At 35.9% G+C, this 25,362-nt stretch overlaps 1 protein-coding gene across 4 annotated transcripts in view; it reads right to left on the bottom strand.

The window, feature by feature from the left end:
• The window catches only part of rapgef2a (Rap guanine nucleotide exchange factor 2a), a 58,076-nt gene extending 32,799 nt beyond the window's left edge, over nt 1–25,277 (bottom strand). For all 4 annotated transcript variants that reach the window (XM_067441767.1, XM_067441770.1, XM_067441768.1 and 1 more), the window contains exon 1: nt 24,568–25,277. In XM_067441767.1, coding sequence (XP_067297868.1) covers nt 24,568–24,651 — 84 coding nt within the window. In that variant the 5' untranslated portion in view covers nt 24,652–25,277. The remainder of the gene's footprint in view (nt 1–24,567) is intronic.
• Nucleotides 25,278–25,362: the final 85 nt, after the last annotated feature.

The following is a 25,362-nucleotide window of genomic DNA, read 5'->3' as shown; positions in this document are numbered from 1 at the left end:
GATTAATTGAAATACATTTCTTACATTCAGTTCCTTTAAGTGCAAGATGTGCAGTGCAAGATTGTAACAGAATGTTGTGAACTCCTTGTGCTTTAGTTCCCTGATTATCAGCTGTTAAACAGTTAAAGGAAATTCACAATAAGAGTTGCACCAAGCGTGGTCAAGTTCACATTAGCACTCGTGCCTTTTTGTGCAGATGAAAGTTGTAAGATTACTTATGTTGTCTATATCTAATTAATCTCATATAGAACGGTGTTTGGTTGAGTTTAATAACCAGTTAGCAAAGTGATGCCGTAATATCGACTGGTGTTCATTCTCTTCAGTTTCAGCTCAAATGCGATTGCTGACCATCAACTCTGGGTTATCTTAGAAGGTTAAATTATTTTAAGATAAGCTACTTATTTTTCAAAATGTACTGATGATGATGATAATGTGGCAGTGTTATTTTGTTCTCTTACTTTTTAACCTAGACCTGTTTTTGTTTAGTTGTTTCTCATTAAGGATTCGAAAACACGCAGCAATGTCTGAAATCACTTTGATAAAAAAATATATAATTAAGTGCAAGTTGTCTACTGTCAATCTGTCATTATATAATGAGAACAAGAGTAATAGAACGTTGTAAATTCTCCGTGCTTTAGTTGTCATTTATAAGTGTTGCTGTTAAGGGAAAATGTGAGTTTCCCTTTCAAACCATAGACTGTAAAAACCATGATGTCAAGTTTACACGCACATTCACATTCTTTCATGCAGATGTAAGTTGAAATGGGTATCTGATTAATCGTATATAGAATTTGTTTGGTTGAGTTAATTAATACACTACCAAAGCTGGTGTTGTTTTTCATAGTTTTAGCTTAAATGAAACGCTCAATATTAATATTGAGATATAATATTACAGTATTATGTTTTATAATGTTCATGTTTTTATGTCACGTTTATATTGGTCAACAATAATTTTCACAACAGCAGCCTATTTTATTATATCCATGAAGGATGGATACTCCGGACAAGCACTCGTTTTTTTTTTTTTTTTTTTTTAAACCTATCGATGATCGAAATGAGAAATTGACAAAAATGCCCATTCCAAATTCACACATATACCTTCAGTTGCACCATCAGCTTTTCAGAGTAAACTCACTTAAACAGGACATTAGAGGAGTCACTCTTTCTTCCTCTCCTCCCTGACATTCCAACAACCTCTCTCATCATCTTTGACTCCGCTCCCTCCCATCCATCCATCCCTCCCTCTCATTTGCTCTCACTACAGTCAAATCAAAGTAAATTCAAACTGCCCAATAGGTTCCAGTCAGGGGTGGTGCGCTGTAGTCTGCAATTGGTTGATTTGAGTAGAAGGGCAGGAATGTTTATTCTTGGACTATGGTATTTCCTCTTTGAGAGACAGACACATACATAGAGGGTTATGGTTATGGCAATGGACTGAGTCCTTTGAGTCAAGAGACCAAGATCACGCTTCAGTTGGTTGTAGAAGTCCTGGCCACTGGATCCCTGAATCAAATTCATTTAATTGCAAAAATGCTTTCTTGCATACATGCTGCCATGTCTCAACTAATATGACATGTGCTTTCCTTTTTCACTTGTAAAAATGTTTTTTTGAAACAAAAATACTGATGTAATTAAGTAAAGTTCTTCTCCGATAAAATACAAATAAACCCACATATGAAATGGGCATGGAAAAACATTGCAATTCAATTTATTTTCATTCTGTCACAGCACGGCATCAGAAGTTTCAAATCCTTAAACTAACCACTCTGATTTAAACTGAAAATAACCCCTTACAAACAGCCAGAGCTGTTGGCCCTGGAGACAGATGAAACAGTAAGAGCGTAATAATCATATAAATATCTTATGATTTGCCTTAGTTCTTCAAGTGGTCTCTGGCATTTGCATATGTGCATTTATTATTGCGATGGTTAGCATAAGTAACCTTTAACATTGCATATAAAATAAATAAAAAAATAAAATAAAATAAAATAATATATATATATATATATATATATATATATATATATATATATATATATATATATATATATATATATATATATATATATATATAAATAAAACTTTTCAAACATTATTAAATACAAGTATACAGTAGAGGTGGAACGATTAATCGAGTTACTCGATTACAAAAATTCCTCGAGGCAAAAATTCTGCCTCGAAGCCTCGTTAAATTCCTATGAAGTGCTTCAATGTTCAGGAAGCATACCATAGCGCATGATACATTTTTGAATTTAGTTGGCGCGAAGGCGGAGAATAAAGGTATCTATAATATTGCAAAGTAGACCTGGCATTCCACAGCAGTACGACATCAATGATTCAGCAACGGAACTGAAAACATCCACTCCATGCTGTTTCACCGAGCGTCGCTGTAACGTACCCTAAGCCTATACATTGATGCAGGGTCTGTCACACGCTCTCACTCTGCCCAACTTAATCTCACGCCAAATTGGCAAACCTGCTTATGATATTAAATTTGATATTAACAAGTTTTGAATGCGAAATTCAAGCAATAAATAGCATTTTAGCGCTAATGTGGCATAATATTAAAGCCAGAGTGGCGTTAAAAAACAGAGCTGCGACATGATCTAGTCTCCCAGCGGCGCACACAGTCACGTGGTTCATGAAGCGCTCAATACTTCTAGCGCTGCGTCAATGCATTTGAATGGCTTAAATGGATACACAACAGTTTCACTATACAGATGTTTGCAGAAAGTTTTGGTAAACAGTACAGCATAGTGTGCATTGATTATTAAGTCAACCATATTTACAGGATAGTTTTATTATGGAGAGTGACAGAGATGCAACATTGTAACATTAATGTTATTCTTGTATTTAGTCATCAGGTATTGCTTACTAATTGGTCACACTCATACTCATTAGGGGTGTAACGATACACGTGTCACAATATGATATGCATCTCAAAACTGAACTCACAATACGATATGTATCCCGATATTTTAAGCCAAAATAAAATAAAATAAAATGTATTTAATTTTGTACTTTTTTATTATTACATATTATTTTTTGTGTTTTATTATCAGGACCCACAAATATTCCCCCATTGCATTATTATACATTATATTCAACATTATGTATAGTTGTTGTATGATTCTATGTAATAAGATTGTTAATGTAAAAATGTCGCTGAAACTCTAACCTTATATTTTTTCCCTCACGCATTATTCACGCTTTCGATGCAGGCAGCATTTCTCCCCGTGCCTGCTATGCCCTGCCTCTCCCGCTATTAATGCAGTATATAAGAATAAACCATCTGAAATGACGCTTCCACATCATAGACTGTAAAAAAATATGGACGTAGTGTCCGTGACGTCACCCATAGGATTCTGATAAGCTGTTCTGAAGCTTAAAGTAGAGATGAGCTGGGCGTTGCCATCTTGTGAGCGAGTCAACGCGTGTCACTCCCGGATAACAGAAAATGGGCAAAAAGGCGGGATGTGCGCGGAGCTGAGGTGACGCAATGACTATAGACGGTGGATAAATGGCTATCCACTTGTAACCACGCCCTTAATTATGCAGAACTTTAAGGCTTTATATAACGTAAACGAATGAGTTATAAAAAAAAATTCACCCCCCTCACAGTTTTAATGAAGATCAAAATTAGCCTTATAAGCCAAAACCACAATTTGTACCAGGCTGTAAACATGTTTTTTTCTGCTTTAAAGTTGAGAATTTTAACATGGGGCTCAATGAGATTCTGCTCCTTTCTGGATCCTGTCCCTAGTGGCCAGTTGAGGAATTGCAGTTTACATTACTTCCGTATTGGCTTCAAGAGAGATCGCGGGAGGTTGCCGCTTGGTCCACATGAGCGCGAGGGTGCGCGCAGCAAAAATGACGTTGAGACGGAGGGGGCGGTCGCGCGCGTTGGGTCTGCAAGACCCCATTTCGCCTGGCGGTGTGCAGCGGATTTTTTGTAACTCCGCACGCAGCTCCGCATCCGAAGATGAACGAGTTCTTGGTGAATCTAGCCTAGCAATGACGTCTCATCACATCGGCACCAGTGTCCACATACAAATTAGGTGCTTATATTTAGAAAATGAGCCTACAAAAGCAGAAATAAGCCATTTTAAATAAAGATCCAGGTTTAAACAAATAAATAAATAAATCACGACACTAAAGTTTAGTGAAATTAGGAAATATTTAAGAGATCGTTAATTTAGTGCATATTTTGTTCTCATGTCACAAGTAATAATATTAAGCAAAGGCTTACTGAGTTTTACACAATTCTTTTGTGCTGTGGTTTTTGGTGAAATGTACTAAAATAAATATCATGACGTGTACATCAGCCCACTTCTTCACGACACTTTTTCCTGATGGTTTATAGAACAATTACTTCAAGTCGCCCTCTGTTGTTTCAAAGAATAGCACAACGACGGGCGCGTCAAGTATAAACGCCTCGTCCGTTTGGGGAGGAGCGCGAGCAGTCAGCAGAGGCTCGCGCCGCGGAGCTAGGCGAAAGTATAAACAAGGAGCGCCTTTCTGGCAGCGCGTGCCAGGAAACACTGACAAGAAGCAAGAATGGTTCACTGTATCTACTTTGACTGTGTGTGTAGTTTCCAAACTAAAGGTGCATTAAAGACATTAAAGAAAAATGAAGGGCTTTGGTCATTTTTTTATTTTAAAGAAATTTGAAATTAATTGTTGTTATGAAAATGTATTGTTTGTATGACAAATGTTATAAATGCAGATTATACAATGTGTTTTCATTTGTTTTTATCTTCACAATAACAATGTATGCATTTTATTGCATAACTATTGCATTTTAGTTCCACTGCAATTTCTAGTAACGATTAAAACCATTTAAAAATGAAACCCCTAATTAAAACGTTTTCAATTGAATTATAAAACAGGTTGAGTAAACGTACATTTTAAAGTTTAAGTCAAGTTTGAGCCAACTAAAAATTATTAATTCAGGTAACAATTTCTAGAACGAAATTGAGTGAACGTAAAAAATCTAAAAGCTATAGCCTTAAAAAAAGAACCCCCTTGAAAAAATCATGTGGCCAGCATGTTCCTTAGGGTTGGGCATCGTTTTGATTTGAACAATTATTGATCAATTACTATTAAAATTATCTCACAATTTTTGCTCTCTCAATGTATTTTTTACAATGGTGTAAATGTGTTGCAATAGCTTACACATAGCACAAGAAAGCTTGATTTCGAATGGTAAATTGAATTTAAAAAGACGAGTAAACAGTAATAAAATAAGAACAAAAAAACAGATTACAAACAATAGCACAAATAAATGCAATAGAATAGAAGATACAAATTTAATAGACTGCTTTATTTTTTCAGGTAGGTCTAACATTCAGATAAGAAACTGAATAAAAAAATGCACAGTAATTACATTTAAAACAACATTGGATAATGTTCTTTGTAAAAAATTAAATAGCGTACAGATGAAACTATTAAAGTTACACAAGTTGATCAGTCAAGAGCAGTTGATCGTTTGTCTTTTTGTAGTTTGAATAACAAATGACTGCGGTCCCTTTAAGACTAACGGACGCATGTATACTAAACACTGTTCCTGTTACTCGTTCTTCATTTCTTCCTGAACTGTTTGCGACTGTGTTTACGTTAATACTCTTCCAGATGTGCACTGATAATTCTTTGAGTGTATTTGACCAATAATAAGCTGGAAAAAGAAGCAAATGTTTGCACTTGTATCATGTCAGAGGCGGCTTTATTACGGTAGGCTATGTGTGTGTGAGCTTCAGATGTGAGCACGAAATCTGTGGGGATTAGTAGAATTAATTTATGTGCAATCCCACGCGAAATTCAGACCGATCACACACTAATACTAACACACTGTCATGAGGAAAAAGTCCAGCAGAACGCGCGTTCGCCGTGCTCAGAGGTTAACCGGGCTGAGTGAGAATATGCCGGTGTGTGTCAACTCGCTGACGGTCAGAGAAGGAGAGCGCAGCTGGTATCGATACTGTAAAAACTGAGAATCGTATCGTTTCAGATATTCCAGTATCGATACATATCGAAATATCGATATTTTTGACAACACTACTATATAACATACTGATCCTGACCTTAAGTATCCACATCCTGAACTGGAATACATTTTTGATTCCCAACCCTACCTCAAGCCCCACTTTGAACCAAGGTATGCGGCGGGCCAAAAAGCCCTGGCTGTTGGCCCCCCGAGTAGGCCCGATCAAGCCCAGGAAATGAGAGTGGAAACACGACTGGCCCTGGCATGCACTAGCACGCTTGCTTGTGCGCCCGACAGTGGAAACATGGTAAATGATTCTTCTGGGAAACTCAAATAGCTGATTCTGATTGCACCACGTACCACTGCCAGGTTAACAACTTTCTTTGCGAACTAACATATTTAAAATCTGACCTATTTTACTACATATTCAAATGAATCCCCAGAGCGTGCCTCCTTTTTAGAGATCTTAAGTCAGTTGACATCTTTCAATTGAAGAGTTCTGCATAGCCTTAAAATGTACCATTTTGAAAAGTCCCACCCTCACTCCTCCTCCATCTGAAAACAAATATAGCCAAATTACACATACTACACAAGATTAACATCTATTTCCTTGTAGAAAACCTGTTCTGTTTTCTAGTTCAGAGTACCCCTTTTTCAGTCGATACCTTTTTATAAAGTTCTCGGTATCGGCTGTTTAATCGTGTTCCTCTACATGAATCAATGTACAAGTTCTTTTTTATCCTCATTCCTCCTTGCTTTCCTGTACAAATAAAACAGAGCCACCTCAAAACCAAAAACCAACACAACCTGCAGAGAAAGAAACTTTACACCCACTTTTCTTTCAGTTCTCTCAGTTTTATGCACAGGTGAATATTAGTAAAGCAGTGTGAACAACAGTTACATAACTAACAATGAGTCACTAACCACACAAATTAGCAAAGAACATTACTACATAAGTGTAACTCAGATGCAGCCAGTATTACAATACAATATGAACACATTAATATCTGATACCATAACATTATTACTGCCATATACCACGAAAAAGCAACAACAACATAAAAAAAAAAAATCACCATGGCAAAACAATGTTTTGGGCATGTACCACGGTTGGAGTATGATTATATAAACCATGGTCCCGAATGATTGCCATATTACCATGTACAATAGTATTTACAAAGTACCACAATATTAACATCTGAAATTATTATAATATTACAGCTGCAGCACTTTTTCATAAAGTGCCAATTTATGTACAACATCTATACAAATGTATAATGAAGATCTGACAACAATGAAGAGCAATACATTATCTACGCATAAACTGTTCTGTTCCAGTTCTGGAAGATTGAGCAGGCCCTCTTTGTATCATTAACACTACTTATGTTTAAACACAGTGGCCACTTATTATATAAGAAGTCTTTTTATAGCCCAAAACAAATGGCTATTTAGTCATCATAGAGCTTTGATGACACAACATGAAGAGAAAAAAAGTGTCCACATGTATATGACTTATTTAGAACATGAATCAATTCGATCCTTAAAGGAACTGACATGACATTTACACAAACGCTTTGCAAGTTGTTTTTCAAGAAGAAGAAAAAAGTGCCTGTGAGTATGAAAACTGAAAATGTACAAATGAAAACTAAAAAGCTAACGGTTGCCCAGCATCTGTGTGTGCGGTTTCTAAGTTTCACAACGCATTCTGTGTAAAGCGTGAAATTCCCTCCACCTCTGTGTCTCGATGGCAGGGTTAGCACTTAGCAGGTGGGAAAACCCATTATAACCAGCTGGGTGAACAAGAGGGGGAAGGATTTAAGAGCTGTGCCGCAAACAAGAAACGAGTGCTGCTAAATTGAGCAAAACATTGTCCGAGTTACAGCTCAGATGGTGAATAGGCCATTGTATTGCACAATATATCCATATGCATCCTGCACACATATTTGTTGAATAAGACCAGCATCTGTCTAGAAGGACTACGTCAATTCAGATTCTGACCTCTGACCCTGAATTACTCACATTCCAGTTAGCCCATGAAAAGCACACAAACATGGTGGAACTTAAGCTGTGGATCTGTGTTACAAGGATGGTTGTTCAAAACGGAACAGACAATATTTGTTCTTTTCTTTATTGGCAGGCATGCTGGTAATATTTAAAGTAAATATGTACATTTTTATGTTAAACACTCTGCTATATTAGCTTGACTTGTAAAGCCAACTAAAAGTTGGCCAGCCTGACTGAATGCAACAGAAATTACATTTAATGACCCATTGATAAGTAAACATCCACCAGCAGGCAATACCAAATATGAAGCAATACTGCTCTGGTTCATGTATTTTCATAAAATCTTCAAACTCCTTCAGGCTATCAGAGAGCCAATTCACTCACACCAACAACAATCAGCCCTGGTAAAAATCTTATAACACTAGACCACAAAAGAAAGCAGAAAAATGTCATGTCCGGTGCGATACAAGCAGTTTAGAAAAGTAAAATGTTTTCATTATTTCCTTATGAGAATAAAGTAATGTTTTGAGTAGGCATTTCTCTGGAACATCTAGATCCCACACATAAGTGAGGGCCTGCCTGTCATACTAAAGTAATGAAAGCAACCGCCTTCACATTCCTGCTATTAGCCCACTTTTTAATTTGACTAAACATGCATTTTTTTAAAAGGCTAAAGCAGTCATGATTCTGCTCAAACGTGTAATAATGTGCCCGTGCCCACATTTTGACATGCAAGTAGTTCGTTTATCAGTGCTGATTAATGCACTGGATTCAAAGGAACATGCAAGGAGGAAAGGAAAAGCTGATAAGACATTATTATTAATACAGCAATGTGTACTAATGCACTTATCAGCACTGACACATCACTTCAATAAAGGGAGAGAGGAACAGAAAAGACATATGCCAGGATTAGAGAAATGACTCTCACTCCCCTCACATGCTTAATGGGCCTAACTTGGGTAAAAACGGAAATGCTTTACTAAAAATAATCCAGTTCAGCTTCACCTCTGACCTTTATGACGTCACCAAAGTTCCGCAAAGAGAATAAATGGATCACAGCTGAGAATTTAGCCCCAGTCTTAAATATAAAAATTTCCAACCCATCTAGCAATGCTTTTTAATATTTAAGTGTCCGTGAAATCAAAATCAAAGTTTTCTGGCTTTAAGAATGTTACCCTTACTGTTATCTACAATTTAGTGTGCTCCAAAACAAATCACATTTAGAAGATATAAGCGTTCAAAACTTGCAGTCTCTCACTTCCGGCAATATGGATCAGTGATTTTGATGACTTTCTGATCACTTCTAAATCTTTAGGTCACGCAAATTTCAGCAGTCTACTCCGGTCACGAGAGACACGATAGCACAGTGCAGATCACAGTCGGTGCAGACCACAAAACATTGGACCCACTTAAATTCTACACAAAATGCTATATTTTAAAGCTATAATGAAGGATATTATGAGGAGAAACAGTTAAGAGATTAGGAGGAAACTATGGCTATTTAAAAAATAAAAATAAAAAAATAAAATAAAATCAAAAGAGGAGGAACTGCTCAATATGTCCCTCCCTGTCTTTCTGTTTTGGTGGAAATGACATCAACACATTGATTAATGCTGCACGTTTCAAGGCTCTTCAGTGAGCTTTTATAGGTTTAGTTTACTTTAAAAATTAATCCATGATTTACTAACCCTCAAGCCATCCTAGGTGTATATGACTTTCTTTATTATAATTAATAAATATCCCTGTCTACTGAAAATACCACAGGTAAAAAGCAATCAATATGACAAATAACATGTATTTATTACATCTGCATTAGGGATGTCAATTTTCACAAATTCCCATGATCGATCGTCATTTAAATTAACGATGATTAATCGTTAACCATAATACTGAAATATGCGTCTACAGCAGTGGCTTATAGCCGACAGCATGACAGGATGTGCAATGCTGTTCAAAATGCTATGTTCTTCACCAAATGAATGAGAAGGATTTTTTTTCATCTAAACAAAGGGCTATGGGATTTTAAAATTTGTCGATGCGATTTATAATTTAATTAAATGACTTTAATTTAATAACCAAATATAACCTGTAATACAACATCAACGCCGCCTCAGATCTGTTATTCAGAATGTGTGGACGCTTTTCCAAGAACAACATGCTGAAACGTCACCTAAACCCAATTAATTCAAAACGATTTATTAAAATATTGTTTTCATTAATGTTATGTAATGTGACAGTCCCAATCATAGTTATTATTAGTCGTGCGTTGCTGTTTGAACTGCGTGAGCTGAAGCGGATACGCTGAATCAACACTGGTCACTGAAGCTCTTTGTTAGTGCATTACTTAACTCAACAAAAAGCTTCCTATATGAGATTAATCAGATTTATATAAAGTTAACAAAATATTACAAATTATATATTCACAAAATGATGCGAATGCACAAGTGAACTTGAATTGAGTTGCTGCTAATTATATTCAGAATGGGAGACGCGTACACGCGCTCTTCCTGGAACACGCTCGGAACACGGCACCTAAACCCAATGACTTTACAACTATTTATTAAAATAGTGTTCTCATTTCTGGTATATAATATGATCGTCCCAATCATATTTATTATGCATTGCTCTGTATGCACTAAAGCCGAAGCACTGAATGAAAACCGGTAGCCATCACTGACTGAAGCCATTTGCCAGTGCGTTTTATTTCACTAAAAGAAACGCATCCTATATGATTGATCACATATATAACGTTACAAAATAAATGTAATATTACAAATTACTTCAGCACAATCTGATGCGAATGCACAAGTGAACTTGAACTAGTTACACGCTCCTCCTGGATCAACACAATAAAACACACGGCAAATAAACCCAAATAATTAACAAAAATCATAATGTTTTATTACAATAGTGCTCTCATTAATGTTGTGTAATATGACAGTTCCAATCATAGTCATTATTAGTTGTGCATTACTGTTGGAGCTGCACGCTGAAGCTGATCACCGCCACGCTTTTACTACCTCTCGCCTCTAACGTTAATTATTAACCAAATGCATCCTTATAAGATAAATCAGCTATAGATAGGCCTGCACAAAATAAACACAATATTACAACTTACATTTGCACAAAACAAAAGGCTGCGAATGCACATGCAAACGTGCAGTAATGATGAAGGTGTAACTCCAGTTGTAAAATGGTCCCAAATAGAACTCGGGCACGCTCGCTTCATTTTTCCTCCTGTTTCGCGGTTGAGCCTCACGCACGTGCATGACCCTGGTTAATCGTGATCGATAAGTCTTATCGATCAAATGTCTTATCGACAATTAATCGATCATCGATTAATCGTTGACATCCCTAATCTGCATACAATATATAATACAACTGTGTATTATTCTTACCATTAACATTACTAATTATATACTTTGTTGGTAACAAGGCACGATGGATCCATGTTCACAGTCTGTTTACGCCACATTCTGACTCTACCATCTGAATGTCTCAACAGAAACCGAGATTCATCAGACCAGGCAACATTTTTCCAGTCTTCAACTGTCCAATTTTGGTGAGCTCGTGCAAATTGTAGCCTCTTTTTCCTATTTGTAGTGGAGATGAGTGGTACCCGGTGGGGTCTTCTGCTGTTGTAGCCCATCCGCCTCAAGGTTGTGCGTGTTGTGGTTTCACAAATGCTTTGCTGCATACCTCGGTTGTAACGAGTGGTTATTTCAGTCAAAGTTGCTCTTCTATCAGCTTGAATCAGTCAGCCCATTCTCCTTGGACCTCTAGTATCAACAAGGCATTTTCTCCCACAGGACTGCCGCATACTGGATGTTTTTCCCTTTTCACACCATTCGTTGCAAACCCTAGAAATGGTTTTGCGTGAAAATCCCAGTAACTGAGCAGATTTTGAAATGCTCAGACCGGCCCTTCTGGCACCAACAACCATGCCACGCACAAAATTGCTTAAATCCCCTTTATTTCCCATTCTGACATTCAGTTTGGAGTTCAGGAGATTGTCTTGACCATGCATTGAAGCAACTGCCATGTGATTGTTTGTTTAGATTATTGCATTAATGAGAGATTACACAGGTGTTCCTAATCATTCTTTAGGTGAGTGTATATTTCTGTTCCATTTTGTTTCTACCCTTACTGTGTTGTCATGTCTTTGGTCAATTTTAATAAAAAACATATAAAACAAACAAAAATATCCTGATGCTTCCAAGCATTATAATGGCAGTGATGGGATCCATTGAGTTTGAAGCTCAAAAATGTGCATCCATCCATAATAAACTTGAAGGCCTTAAACTTTTAAGGGGTTAATGCCTCTGAAGTGAATCAATGGGGTTTTGCAAGAAAAATGTCCATATTTAAAACTTTATAAGGTAAAATGTCTAGCTTCTGCCAGACCTCCTTCTGTATTCAAATTACGCAGAAAGTGTAAGGCCTCTCGCAGTTCAAAACGCTTATGCCAATCACGTTTTTTCTTTTTTGAAACTCAATGGATCCCATCACTGACATTATAAAGCTTGGAAATGTCAGGATATTTATTAATATAACTCTGGCTTGAGAGTGAGTAAATCACGGGGTCATTTTCATTTTCAAGTGAACTAATCCTTTAAGGTCTGCGAGGTGTCATTCAGAACTGTGCATTCATAAGATCTGAACCAATACAGGGCATATTGCTCTGCACGCAACATTAGCCATGCTTCAGTCCAAAGTTGCGAATTTAACATTGCAACAAAATTGGAATATTGCATAAAACATTTGTGAATACAGCAACATTTCCATCCTTCCTGATAAACTGGCTGATAAATGTGGTGTAGTAGAGGCCACTGGTTCTTTTTTCGTATATTCAGGGAGGTAATTATAGCGAACAACTTTGATGACTGACTTTAACTCAGGCATTTCAGAATAGGGCTGTCAAAATTGCTCAAAAATGACGTTGAATATTCCCTCTAAAACAAACACGAATATTCGAACTATTCGAACATCTGGGAGCGCATTTTGTCAATGACGCGCATTAGGTCAATAACAGGACAAATTAATACAGAGACATTAACTACTTGTATAGTTTGTCTATTTAAGTTTATACATATTTTACAACGTATTGCTTACACAAAAACTAGTAGACCTTTTATTATAAATTATATAATTATTATTATTATATAAATTAATGGCCAAGATGGCAGAGCACAGAGCTCTCTTTGTCTCTCTTTCTCTCTCTCTCTCTCTCTCTCTCTCTCTCTCTCTCTCTCTCTCTCTCTCTCTTTAAATGAACAAACTTTGAGTGCTGATCAAGAGTTTTGTGCAAGCAATTTAAGGTCGCGAGACTCGTGACTCTTGTCCCAAATATAGCAGGCTTCATTCAGTGATTGAAACAAATATTATTAATATTTATTGAAGTTTTACAGCATATTGAGCGCTCCAAGCGAGCTGTGCTGTGCTAAACATGGAGCTTTTTCCTTGACATGGTAAATAATCACACCAGTGGAAGCAGTGCATTTATCCTTTATTCATGCAATATCTCTTCAGTCAGTACAGCCTACATTTTAGTAATTTTTCTATTTAACGTTAAATAAAATGAGGCATGGTATGCTAACTGTATCTTACATAGCTTGCATAATAACTATCTCGCGGCTCAAAAATGTTACCTCCTACCGACCAAAATCCAACGTACTTCCAGACATGGCTTTTTAGATTATGGAGTTAAAATCTTTCTCTGTTGCGGTCGAGTTGGGCTCTGCACTTTCTGCAAGACGCGTCAACGTTCAGCACTGACAGTGCGACTCCTGTGACCTGTCCCTGAACCCTCAGACGCGCGCATGCTCGCTCGCAAAGCAGAAAGCCACGCCTCTACTACCGCGGCGGGGGATTTTGTTCCGCTTTTTTATTTTATTTTTATTCAAATATTTATTTTCACCTTCGAAATTCGTTTTTTAAAAACTATTCGAATATATATTCAAATTAAAAATATTCGTTGACAGCCTCATTTCAGAATGACAAAAACATTTTAGATGCTGTGCAACAAGATCAGTCTGTTGGTTATGTTTTACAGTTATATCGTCCTATCTCAGAGTCACATGACTTTTTTGATGTGCATGGAATGTATTTTTTAATTGTGTTTCCATTTTCTTAACAAAAAACAAAAAAAAAAGATCTGCCTCAATAGAGCACACGTATTATGCGGATCTAGGCATTTCGAACTTCAAACTTTCAATACGCATGAAAATAGGTGTATGAAAACATAGCTACAAGGGATACCACAAATACCGGTGCTTCGGTGCCAAGTCTGTACTGAAATGTAAAAAATTTGACAGCAAGTACAGACTCCCGAGTATATTCAGTACCCGCAGCTGCATTCAGTCACTTCCGTGTTGATCTAAGCGCAGGGCTCCAGACTGTTTATATACTAGCGTCTGTGAATATTAAACAGCAAAATACTATTTAAATAATACTCCTGCATCTTCTGTGTCTCTGTGTGAATGACATTTGGCTTCATTTACAGCTCGCATGCTCTCAAGCGCTCACACCCACACACATAGATATATGCTATGCCCACACACAGATGACACTCGCTGTTTTTTTTAGCCTCTGCCATGTCACCATAGAAAGACATGAACGCATAACCCGCATAGATAAACCATCACTTCATGACAATTTACCATTTCATTTCAGAAAATCATAAACACAGACACTCAAAGGTCTTCACGCCACGGCAACCCGTCAAAATAAAAGTTTGGTTATACAAAAATATTGGGATACTGTTGTACGGGCGATTTAGCTATGTCTTTATGTTATAATAATAATAGGCTACAACTATTAATAGTAATAATTATGCCTAGATGGTTGCTTATGTTTTATTTAATCTTTTCTATAAACAATGTTTACTTTTAAACAGCATGTAGCCTTTAAATGTTTATGTATTATTTATTTATAATGATTATCATCATAAATAATAAACTCATTTAATTGAATTATATTTTTTTAAACAGTTAAATAAAAAAACTTTTTGCTGTGGTACCGAGAACCGTAACATTTTTATGGTATTGATTTCGACTACTGGAATTTTGGTATCGCAACAGCTACTGTATATCAGGACGAGTACAACTAATAATTAATTTTTGAGCAACAATAATAATAGACATTTATATAATTATTATTTCGACTTAAGATTAAGTGGTATTACATTCTGTCTTGTGATATTAATTGTATTGTTCTATTTAAAACTCAAACAACATGTAATTCTGCATTTCTCAAGAAGGCATTTCAGAAGGTCTCACAACAGCCAGGAGGGAGGAAATGAAACCATTGTTATGAAACAGCAAAGTTAATGCATTTCGGATGAATGTAGATCCGTTCCAAAAGTCCATTTTTTCACACAATACCAAAGGTAAAATTAGATGGCAAAAATTGTTCTTTACCCGTTCAGAAAACATTTTCACTGCACAATTGTACATTTTGTGATACAAACAAATCAGTGTTTTTCTGATTTAACTGTAGTGAAACACAACATTCAGTAACTACTAGTAATCAGAATAGGCAATGGATCATTGGAGAGCTCAAATTCTTCAAAAACGTGTTTGTTCTCAAAACTCACCTCCTAACAAAGCTCAAAATGTCCATAATGGATAGAAAGTGATCTAGGCCAGGTTTTCTTTTGAGATTTGTTGCATGTTTCTAACACATCAGCAAGCTCAAAAGCCCTTACAAACAGATGTCTCACATTTAATCATCATCCAGATGAAACGGGGCACTTTTTTGGTTCAGATGAACAAAATTATGAGATTGTGTGGGTAGCATTTGTGCGTGGAACAATTTTTGGTAAATGGAAGAAATGTACCCCGGTTTCACAGACAAGGCTTAGGTCTTAAATGCATGTTTGAGCTGGTTTAACTGAAAGGAACTTGCACTGACATCTCTTAAAATGTCAGTGCCATTGTTTTGTCTCTATATGCATACCAGTAATGTTTCTTTTTTCTAAGGCTCGTTTATAAAAGCTACTTAAATGCCCTAATTGAACTAAGGCCTAATCCTGGCTTAATCTAAGCTGTCTGTGAAACCAGGCCTTATGTCATAGGCCCCATGGGTGGGTATCAAAATATTTTTTTTCAGACAGGTTTTATTTGTTCAACATTGACATACATACACAATATGCTTTTCTTGAGCTTATGAACAGAATAAACTTTACTTACAACAAAAAAAGTTATGAAATAGATGAATTTCATTTAGGAAGAGTAAGAAAATTAACTGGGTTGTACTGTGACAAGTTGTGTCATAAGCTGTCTAACAATTATAGCATACAAATCACAACAAATTTAAAGGGTTTAACTGCAGCTAAAATAACAAATATTTTTTTTAATATTAAAAAATATTAAAACATGAATCTCAAGTTTTTTTTAAGTCAATTTTTTTTCAATGCGTTGTTCTTCCACAGGCATATCAATATTAGCAATAATTATATTAGCCAATAAAAATCTGTTAGTCACACTCAAGTCTGATTTAAAAATAAAAACGTTTAGCCTAACAATTAACAATAAAACAAAGGAATTAACTTAACAGTTTAGTTTAATGTCTAGACCTTCAACCACAATCAAGTTGTTTTCTCTTTTCTGTTGATCTCTCGTTCCCTCTTCCTCTCATTCTTCTACTACTCTATCTCAGTACATCTCATTCTTCTGCTCTTTTCCTGTTGGGCTCTCAGCAGCAAGCATACCAAGGCAAGGGTCAATACAGGGAAAAATAACACCTTAAAACTCTAAAGACCATGTTGTACACACACTAGTATGTGTGCTCGTGGACATAACAGGCTTATAAAACATCATAACTGGCAAGGGAACAGACAATGTGTTACATAACTGAGGAGAGAATGGAGTCACTGTTGAGGCCAAAACTTCAATATCCTAAAAATGTTTACGAAAGGATAAGACCAAACGGCATACAAACACACTTCTTTACGCGTGCCCACACACACCACAGACATGAGAATGTTGTGCACACACACAGTCCTAGGTAAGGTTCAGTGCGGCTTTCCGCTCTCATTGTGGGCAACTGGTAACTGGTGTGAGACTGATGTAAAGGCAAGACAATTGATTACGGTATAGTGTGAACTAGGATCTTGTTATAATCAGTTATTTTGATCTGTCCTTTGGTTATTTAAATACTTTAAACAAAGACAGTTTTTTTAAATAACACAGCTAACGCTTATTTGAAAATTCCACGATTTTTTTGTGTGTGTGTGTGTTTACTATTTATTTAAAGATGTAATTGCAAAATCAAAGCCTGGACCATTACGCTGGATACCTTCCGATACTGAGCACTGATCCAATACCTGGGTGTGTATCACAGCAACCACTGGCCCTGTATGAATAGCTAGAATTATTTTATAGTGTGCATCAGACTTATCCTTTAATAAAAATATGAAAAAATACAGACAGTGAACTACTGTATTTATTACAGTATTTTTATTATCTGACATGCATTTGACAGTAATATTATTTTTCTCTTAAGCAAAAAAAACTTCAAATGAAGCCACAACTCTTAACACCGCAAAATGAAAAAGCTATTTTTGTTTTACAATATTGTATAAAAAAACAAAACAAATAAATCAAGGAATTAAAATATATATTATATATATATATATATATATATATATATATATATATATATATATATATATATATATATATATATATATATATATATATATATATATATATTAATCAGAAAATAATCTCTAAACAAAACAAGTGAAAAATAATCAACCATCTAGACAATTATTTTTATTAGAGACATTATTACAACATAGAAGCTAAATCTACTGTAGGCTACAACAGTAAGCTAATACTGTATATTCTTTAATATACAACTATAAATACTTGTATAGTGAAGCTGTTGTCTATTGAAATGTATTGAGAGCCCTGGTTTGTTTAGAACTATTGAGAGCGCCGTGATCACGTGACGTGATGAACGCATGTCGCAACTGTTATTCAACGGCTCTGGTTTTAACTGTTATGAGCCTAAGTGTGCCAAAATGCTATTTGTTGTTTGAATTTCTTATTAAAACTTTTTTTTTTTAAATGTAAAGCTTAGACTTTGTTTCATATCAAAAACATTTTGGATTTTCTTGGCCAGAGTGAAACGGTGAGACAGACAGAACCTGAACCCATGTGTCTCACGACAAATGTGTGACAACCCAAAAGTTGGCAACCCTAAGACTTACGGAGAGCATTTGGATGATCCAGAAGAGGATTGGAGAATGTCATATGTCAGATGTAGTGTTGTCAAAAGTACCAACCGCGATACCAAACCGGTAGTGAAATTTTAAAAATGTGATGCTTTAAGCGCTGTTGAGCAGAATTGTAAACACAGCTGACTGACCATTGTGCTCACACGCTCATCACATAGGTCTGTTATTGGCTACAATGACCACAAACGCTTCACACACAGGGTTTGAATGCAGGTGTCTATCAACCTACCAGTCCGCTAGTTTACCACTGTTTGTACTTTCAAATCATTCATTCATTCATTTCAAATGCTCCTGCTCCCACTTTCAAAATCCTTTCAAACACTTCCATGTGCCTTCAAATGCTCCTGAGTGTTGATCATTGTAGCCAACCACAGGCACATCCAATTAGCACGAGCACAATGGCCAGTCAGAGGTGTTTACGATTACAGCTCAACAGCGCTCATAGCATCACATTTTTAATTTCAGTACCAATTTACTGGAAAATACCATCAACAGTGTGTAAAAACCTTGTGGCAACTTACAGAAAACATTTGACCTCTGTCATTGCCAACAAAGGGTATATTACAAAGTAAGGTTTAAAAAAAGGTCTGGAAAAGACCATTTACTTTATTCCCCAAGTGTTGATGTGTAAAATGCATACCGGCTTGCCTTACTGGCAGCACAATTTGACAACAGTGATGTATCTTATAAAAAAAAAACTATCACAATAAACATCTGGGTCTTTTGAGAGAATATTCCTGTCTTTATTTATAGTAAGTCAACTATTTACTGACAATGTTTTTGTTTTATTTTAAATGTAAATTTGTCTTTTATATTAAAGCAAGTTTAGCTTTTTTTCATGGTAAAAGTTAAGTTGTAATAAAGCAAAAATGAATATTATGGTAAAATGTTTTCTTGTGGCTAAAGAAAATATGATTAAGGTATTATTCAAAAATATAGTTTGTACAGAATCAGAAATTTAATTTGAGCTAATTTAAAAAAAAAATGCTTGTAACAAAATTACAGCATTTTATTTAGTTTAGACCAAACAAAAAATTATATTTTGTCATTATAATAAAAATCAAGTTTTTCCAAAATACAAATTTAAGTTGTACCAAAGTAAGAAAAATGATTCATGGCCTCTATAAACAATATTTTTACTTTGTGTGAAGGTAATTTTTTTACCTTGGGCAGAAGAACTATTTTGATTAATATTAAAATAAATTGTAAAGTTTCAACCAAATTAAAAATATAGCTTGAGGAAAAACTAATAATTTTAGCTGTAACAAATTAAAGTAATTTTTTTAGGTTGGCCCAATGAATCATTTTTTTCAGTGTATTGAGATTAACTTTTTTTATTGATCAAATATTTATTTTACACCATAATTTGCAAATAAATTCTTTGAAAATCAGTCTCTCATTTGAAGTGTACTATGATTGTTGACGATTTTGCATGATTTAGGTTGTTTGGTTCTTTGACACTCATCCTGGACTTGTTGTCATAGCAACAGGTCCATAAGCTTAAACCTGCTCAGGGTCATCTTATTTCATGTAAACAGGATTAGAATGAATACTTAATATCGGTCACAACCACTTCTTTATTACAAGACTTCATTACTGAACCAGGGGCAATAGTAATTGTAAATAATACTAATAATAATACTAATTATAATATAAAAGTTTATTTGAAAATATTATAATGTTGTGTAAAAGTTGCATATAATATTATAGACAGTCACTTGATAGAGATTTATTTGGGAATTGTAATGGAATAATTACTTTATAGTTGTATTAGAGGTTTACACGCATTGTGCAGTTAATCTCCGTTGTGCATTAATTTGAATGATGACAGATATTATGGGAGTGGCTTGATGCAGCACAAGAGATGCAGATAATTTGATCTTAAACATTAAAAAAACTTTAAACTGAATTAAAAATTAAATTACAACATTGAAATGAAAATGTAATGTGTACAAATACTATAAAATTGTGAATATAAATAAATGGGAATCATGTTCATCAAAACAGTGCACATTTAATGTATCTAACTTTTGTTGGTTTGGTCGTTTGGATGTTTTTCTTTGTCAAGTTTTTTGCCAGGTGGCTTTTTTAATTATATGATGTCATTATGTTGTCTTGACGCCAGCCAATCACTGCATTGCTGATCATGGTTTCTAGTATCGATGTATCTGCATTCTTCAGGGAATACAAGTAAGCGCACTCTGAGACAACTTAATCCAGATATTTTAATCCAATCCGCAAATTAGTTTGAAGAACCAAATTAGGCAGAGATCAGTTATCACGATTAGAAGATCTGGGATCTGTCAAATGATCTCAGATGTATTAAGCGAGGTACGAAGAACCAGGAAGAGAGAGAAAAAAACATGAGGTTGAGAAGATGTAAAAGCAAGACAACTGATTTTAGCGTGAACTAGGATCTTGTTATAGTCAAAGTCTCCTGGTTATTTAAATACTAAAAAAAACATTAAAAAAAAAACATAATATACAAATACATATAGACATAGTCCTTTTAATACAACAGCCAACACTTATTTGAAAATTCCAAGAAAAATCTTTTTTTTTTTTCCTTTTTTTTATTTATTTTGTGTTTACTGTTTATTTAAAGATGTAATGGCAAAATCAAAGTCCAGCCCTTTACGCTGCTTGACAAATGTATTGGAACATTATTTCCCCCATTTGATGACATTTTATTTTGACAAAAGTTATTTGAAATACTTAAGTTTTTTATGTATATAAAATGACTTTTGTAAATAAAATGTTTAATGCAGACACCAAAATTGTGATGTCTCGCCTTTGACCCATACACACACACACATTATAAACTTAATACTAATACATAAAAAACAGCTTCACGTTGAACAGTTCTTTGAGGGGTGATTTCCCAGTTCTTCACGTCGGACAGTTCTTTGCCTCCATATCATACATTAATATTAATGCACAATGTAGAGGCAAAGAATTGTCCGACGTGAAGCTGTATTTTATACTTTCATCATGGATGTCAAATTACACAAATTCCCATGACCAATTGTCATTTAAATGAAATGGCAAAATGTGTAACTGAAATGCAATGTAAGTTGCTTTGGGTAGAAGCGTCTGCCAAAAGCATTAAAATGTAAAAAAAAAAATGTAAAAAATAAAATAAAAAAAGATGATGAGAGAGAGTATTTATGTGCTTGCCAAAACCATTCATACACGTTTTGCTAACTGGCAAGCAGCATTAGCAGCTCATCTTCTTCTTTGTCTAATTACATCCTCTATGTCGTATCAATGTGTGCTCGGCAAGACAATACTGTAACTTCAGTAGCTCTAGGCATGTGAACAAAAGTGGCGATATCATTGGTTGGCCAGTTTTTAACATGGTACGTCAAATAAAAAAAAAACAACTTGAGGCTTTATTTTTAAATAACGCTGTCACGTCTGCCGTTTTGCGCATCAGTGCACACTCACGACGAGGTGTTAAACGTCTGCGACAAACACATGCGATAATCATCCCAGTGTGAACAGGCCTTAACACAACGTTCCACCAAACACTTCCTATCAAAATGCTTACGCTATGTCTGAAGACTTTGCACACCAGTTACGCTTGTCAGACGTAGCATTCTCAGCATTCGCTCAAACTGATTAGCTCAAATGAAAACGGGTACAGTAAAACCCGTTACAATCAGACAATCAGCCAAAGAGATTGTCATTTGCACATTAGTTTTTTCTCAAAAAGGCTGAGATTAACTGAAATTGTGCGCTTTACAGATCGCTTAAAGCGCGAATCTCTCAAGCTCTCAGTCCATGTGCTCAGAGAGTGAAAATATATCTGTGTGTGGAGGTTCCAGATTGTAGAGGCAAGTTATGTCATTTAGCGAAAAACTCCTCCGCAGCGTATAGTTGTTTTCGCTCTGCACGTGGGCTGCAAATGGGTGGCGTCGTCAACTAGGCTTTATCGTTATTATCGCGGGAAGACTAATCCTTATCCTGGGGAGAATGTTTACCGGTATAACGGTATCTCCCACTACTGCTGTGCTACCCTACTACTCTGACGGTACTAAGTGAAACTTTAAGAACCACCTCCTGTTTTTAGTGCAACGTTACATCCGAATATACATTACAATATGGATTTAAAAGATATCAGCTATGGTGGGAAACCTTCATACATCCTGTGAAGTAATGTTATAAGCAGCCAAAGAACTATGTAAAAATATGAATTGCTAATAGCTTTGCAATATGTATAATGTAAAGCAATAAAAGTTGGTACATTTTATTCCCACGGTTTTTCTTCTTCTGCAGACATCTGCAGGTATTACACTTTTTTAATGTTTAAAGTTACTAGAAGGAACCATAAGATTTTTTGCCGTAATGGTCAGTGACTAACACCGCATTGAAAGAATAAGGACCACAATAAATTAATGAACGAAATGTAAATATTCCAGTGGGCAAGTTGACATTATATAATTATTATAATTATAATAATTAATTATTTGTTGATTTTAGATAGTCATAGGCATACACTAACCCATCCGACCCCCTGACCAAAACACTACTTTAACATGTGGTAATCAGATTAACATTAACAACCATCTGAAAATTAGTGGAATGTGGACTAGCATTTATCACTGAGCAGCTGACGCTCATCCAAAGTGATTTACAAAACACTTTTTAATTAAAAAGCCTACTGGATACTGGGAGTTCCTTTCATAAAGCACACAATGATAATAGCTCATAGATCAATTCCTGATATATTTTTAAACACAACCTTTTGGTTTACTTGCTCGCATTTTTAACTTATAGGTTGCAGCCAAAGGCACAATGTAATTATTTAATTATGCAAATGTTAGTATACAACATCAAACTGCAATAATGTGTTCAGAAGGTGTTAGTGCTTATCTCTTCATTTATTTCACACTAGGCCAACAGTCACTGGCACACATTCAAACAGTGGCTTTTGAGTTTCTCTCAGCTTGAGACCTCTGGGAGTCAGAGGTCCCAGGGGCTGATCCGTAATCCTTCTGTGGTTACAGAGGATTCATATTGAAGCTTTATGGTGTACCTGAACATATCACACTAACTAGAAGCTAAATATGTATTCCTTACAATTGCTTAAATTCTTCAAAGCATACACACAGGGTCCTGGAACTGAAGGGCCAAAACTATAAACTGCATTCCTCACATTCTTTTGATTCATTAAATTCCTGGGCACAAAACTCAAAACCCAAATGTCCCACACACAGAACACAAATGTAGTTTTACGTGGCCACAGTCAGGAGGTTCAGTGTAGTCAGACATTCAAACAATGCTGGTAGCTTAGAGAGCTGAAACTCTAATGAGCTTGTGGTCTGGGGCTAAATGGTGCTGTGACATTTGTTTATTGCAGCTGGTTTAAATGAGGATGATCTAGTCTGGACTGCAGGGCATAGCGAGGAAATACTCCCTTCCTGCAAATGAGTAATACGTGCCTGAAATACTACAGCAACAACGTCCTACTAACCCTGACGAGTGTGACTATATTAAGCAATGCTTTAAAAAAACCCGTGGGCTCTGATTACGACAAAACTGAGCATGGATGTGGAACAAAACAGTCGCTTGACTTATTTTGGTTACATACAAAAGGGACACCACAATTCCCCCAAAAATGGTCTAAATTAAACAATGTATCCAATGTCTGAGCCCACTATGTGATGGAGACACTGTTTCAGCATTTTAAGTCAACTGTGTGAACAGAAATGTCTACTGCTACTTATACAACTCAAGCTGATTTACAATGTCTAAATCTATAACAATTAAATGTCATCTTGAATTGTATAAACCATTTTCTTGAGACAGAATTCAGTTTGAATCATTGTCTTGAGACATTTTAAGTGTGAGTTAAACTGTTTCTTTGTAATGTTAAAGTCAGCTGGAGTGTAAACATGTTTTACAGTTGTATGAACCACAGTCTACTGAGATGTTGTAGTTCAGAGTTGTATCTGTTGAGTTGTATATTGAGTTGTATCTGTTGTCTTTAATTGTCACGTTAAGTCAGTTTGAGTTGTTTAAACACTTTCCAATAAACAATTTAAGACAGCTTTAGTCAAACTCTTTCCTAGAAAACGGATACAATTCAAACTGACTCAAACTGTCTTGTATAAACCGATTTTCGGTCACTTTTAAACGTTGTGAGCCAGCTTGAGTTGCTTAAACCCTTAACGTTATCCTTGTCTTGAGACATGTCAGTTTGATTTGTATACATTGCATTATTTAGACAGCTTCCCAAAACATTGGACATTATGGCTGATATGTAGCAGCTAGCAAAATGCGTAAATAAATCACACACAGGCTATATCTAGGCAGCATGCGTAATGTATCTTACCTGTTGCGTCCTGTCGGCAGGATTCTTCATGATCGCGTGCCGAAAACTATTGTCCACATATGACGCCATTCTGTCCGCGTGCATTCACATGTAACAGAATATCTCCTTTATTAAACTTCGTACATTTCCCCTAACGCTTCCGACTTATTTTAAGCACAGCCGTCATTTGTAAAAACCCCATACGTTCTATAAAAGACAAAATATCTCGAAGTGGGCCAGTTTCCGAGCCCCGGGCTGGAGTTGTATTCAAACCAGGGGTAACGGTAACGTTAGATCTTCTCAACGGTGTATTGGGGGGGGGCAAATATTTACACCGTTAAAAGTTTATGGCGTTCAATAAACTAACGTTACTTCCAAAGAAAGAACAAAGACGACAGTGGAACAAAATCACCTTTTTTTCCGAGTAACTTCCCTGAAACGACTATACAGCAACTAAACACGTCCACAAATGTCGGAGCATTGTCTTGTGTCCGGATAGAGGTTCACGGATATACAGGCGTAAACTCCCCCGTTGTTTCGGGGTCGTTGTTCATTACTCCTCTAGCTCCTAGCTCTTCGGTCGTATCAAAGGGGAACGCCGACACTAAACGTCCGATAATCCAAGTTGAAGAAGTTTAACAAAGTGACGTGCGTCCATAGTGACTGTGACCGGACACCGGACAGACTGGCGGGTGGGGTGAAACTGGACCGGTGACAACGCAGTGATTCACAAGAGTAGTTGAAGCAAGAAATTAAATGGCCGCCCTCTAGCGCACCCAGTGGACAAACAAGTTCAGTCAAACTTTGAGGTAGAGC

This window comes from Pseudorasbora parva, chromosome 4 (assembly GCF_024679245.1).
Source record: "Pseudorasbora parva isolate DD20220531a chromosome 4, ASM2467924v1, whole genome shotgun sequence".
Classification (NCBI taxonomy): domain Eukaryota; kingdom Metazoa; phylum Chordata; class Actinopteri; order Cypriniformes; family Gobionidae; genus Pseudorasbora; species Pseudorasbora parva.
This window is presented reverse-complemented; position numbering and strand designations above follow the sequence as displayed.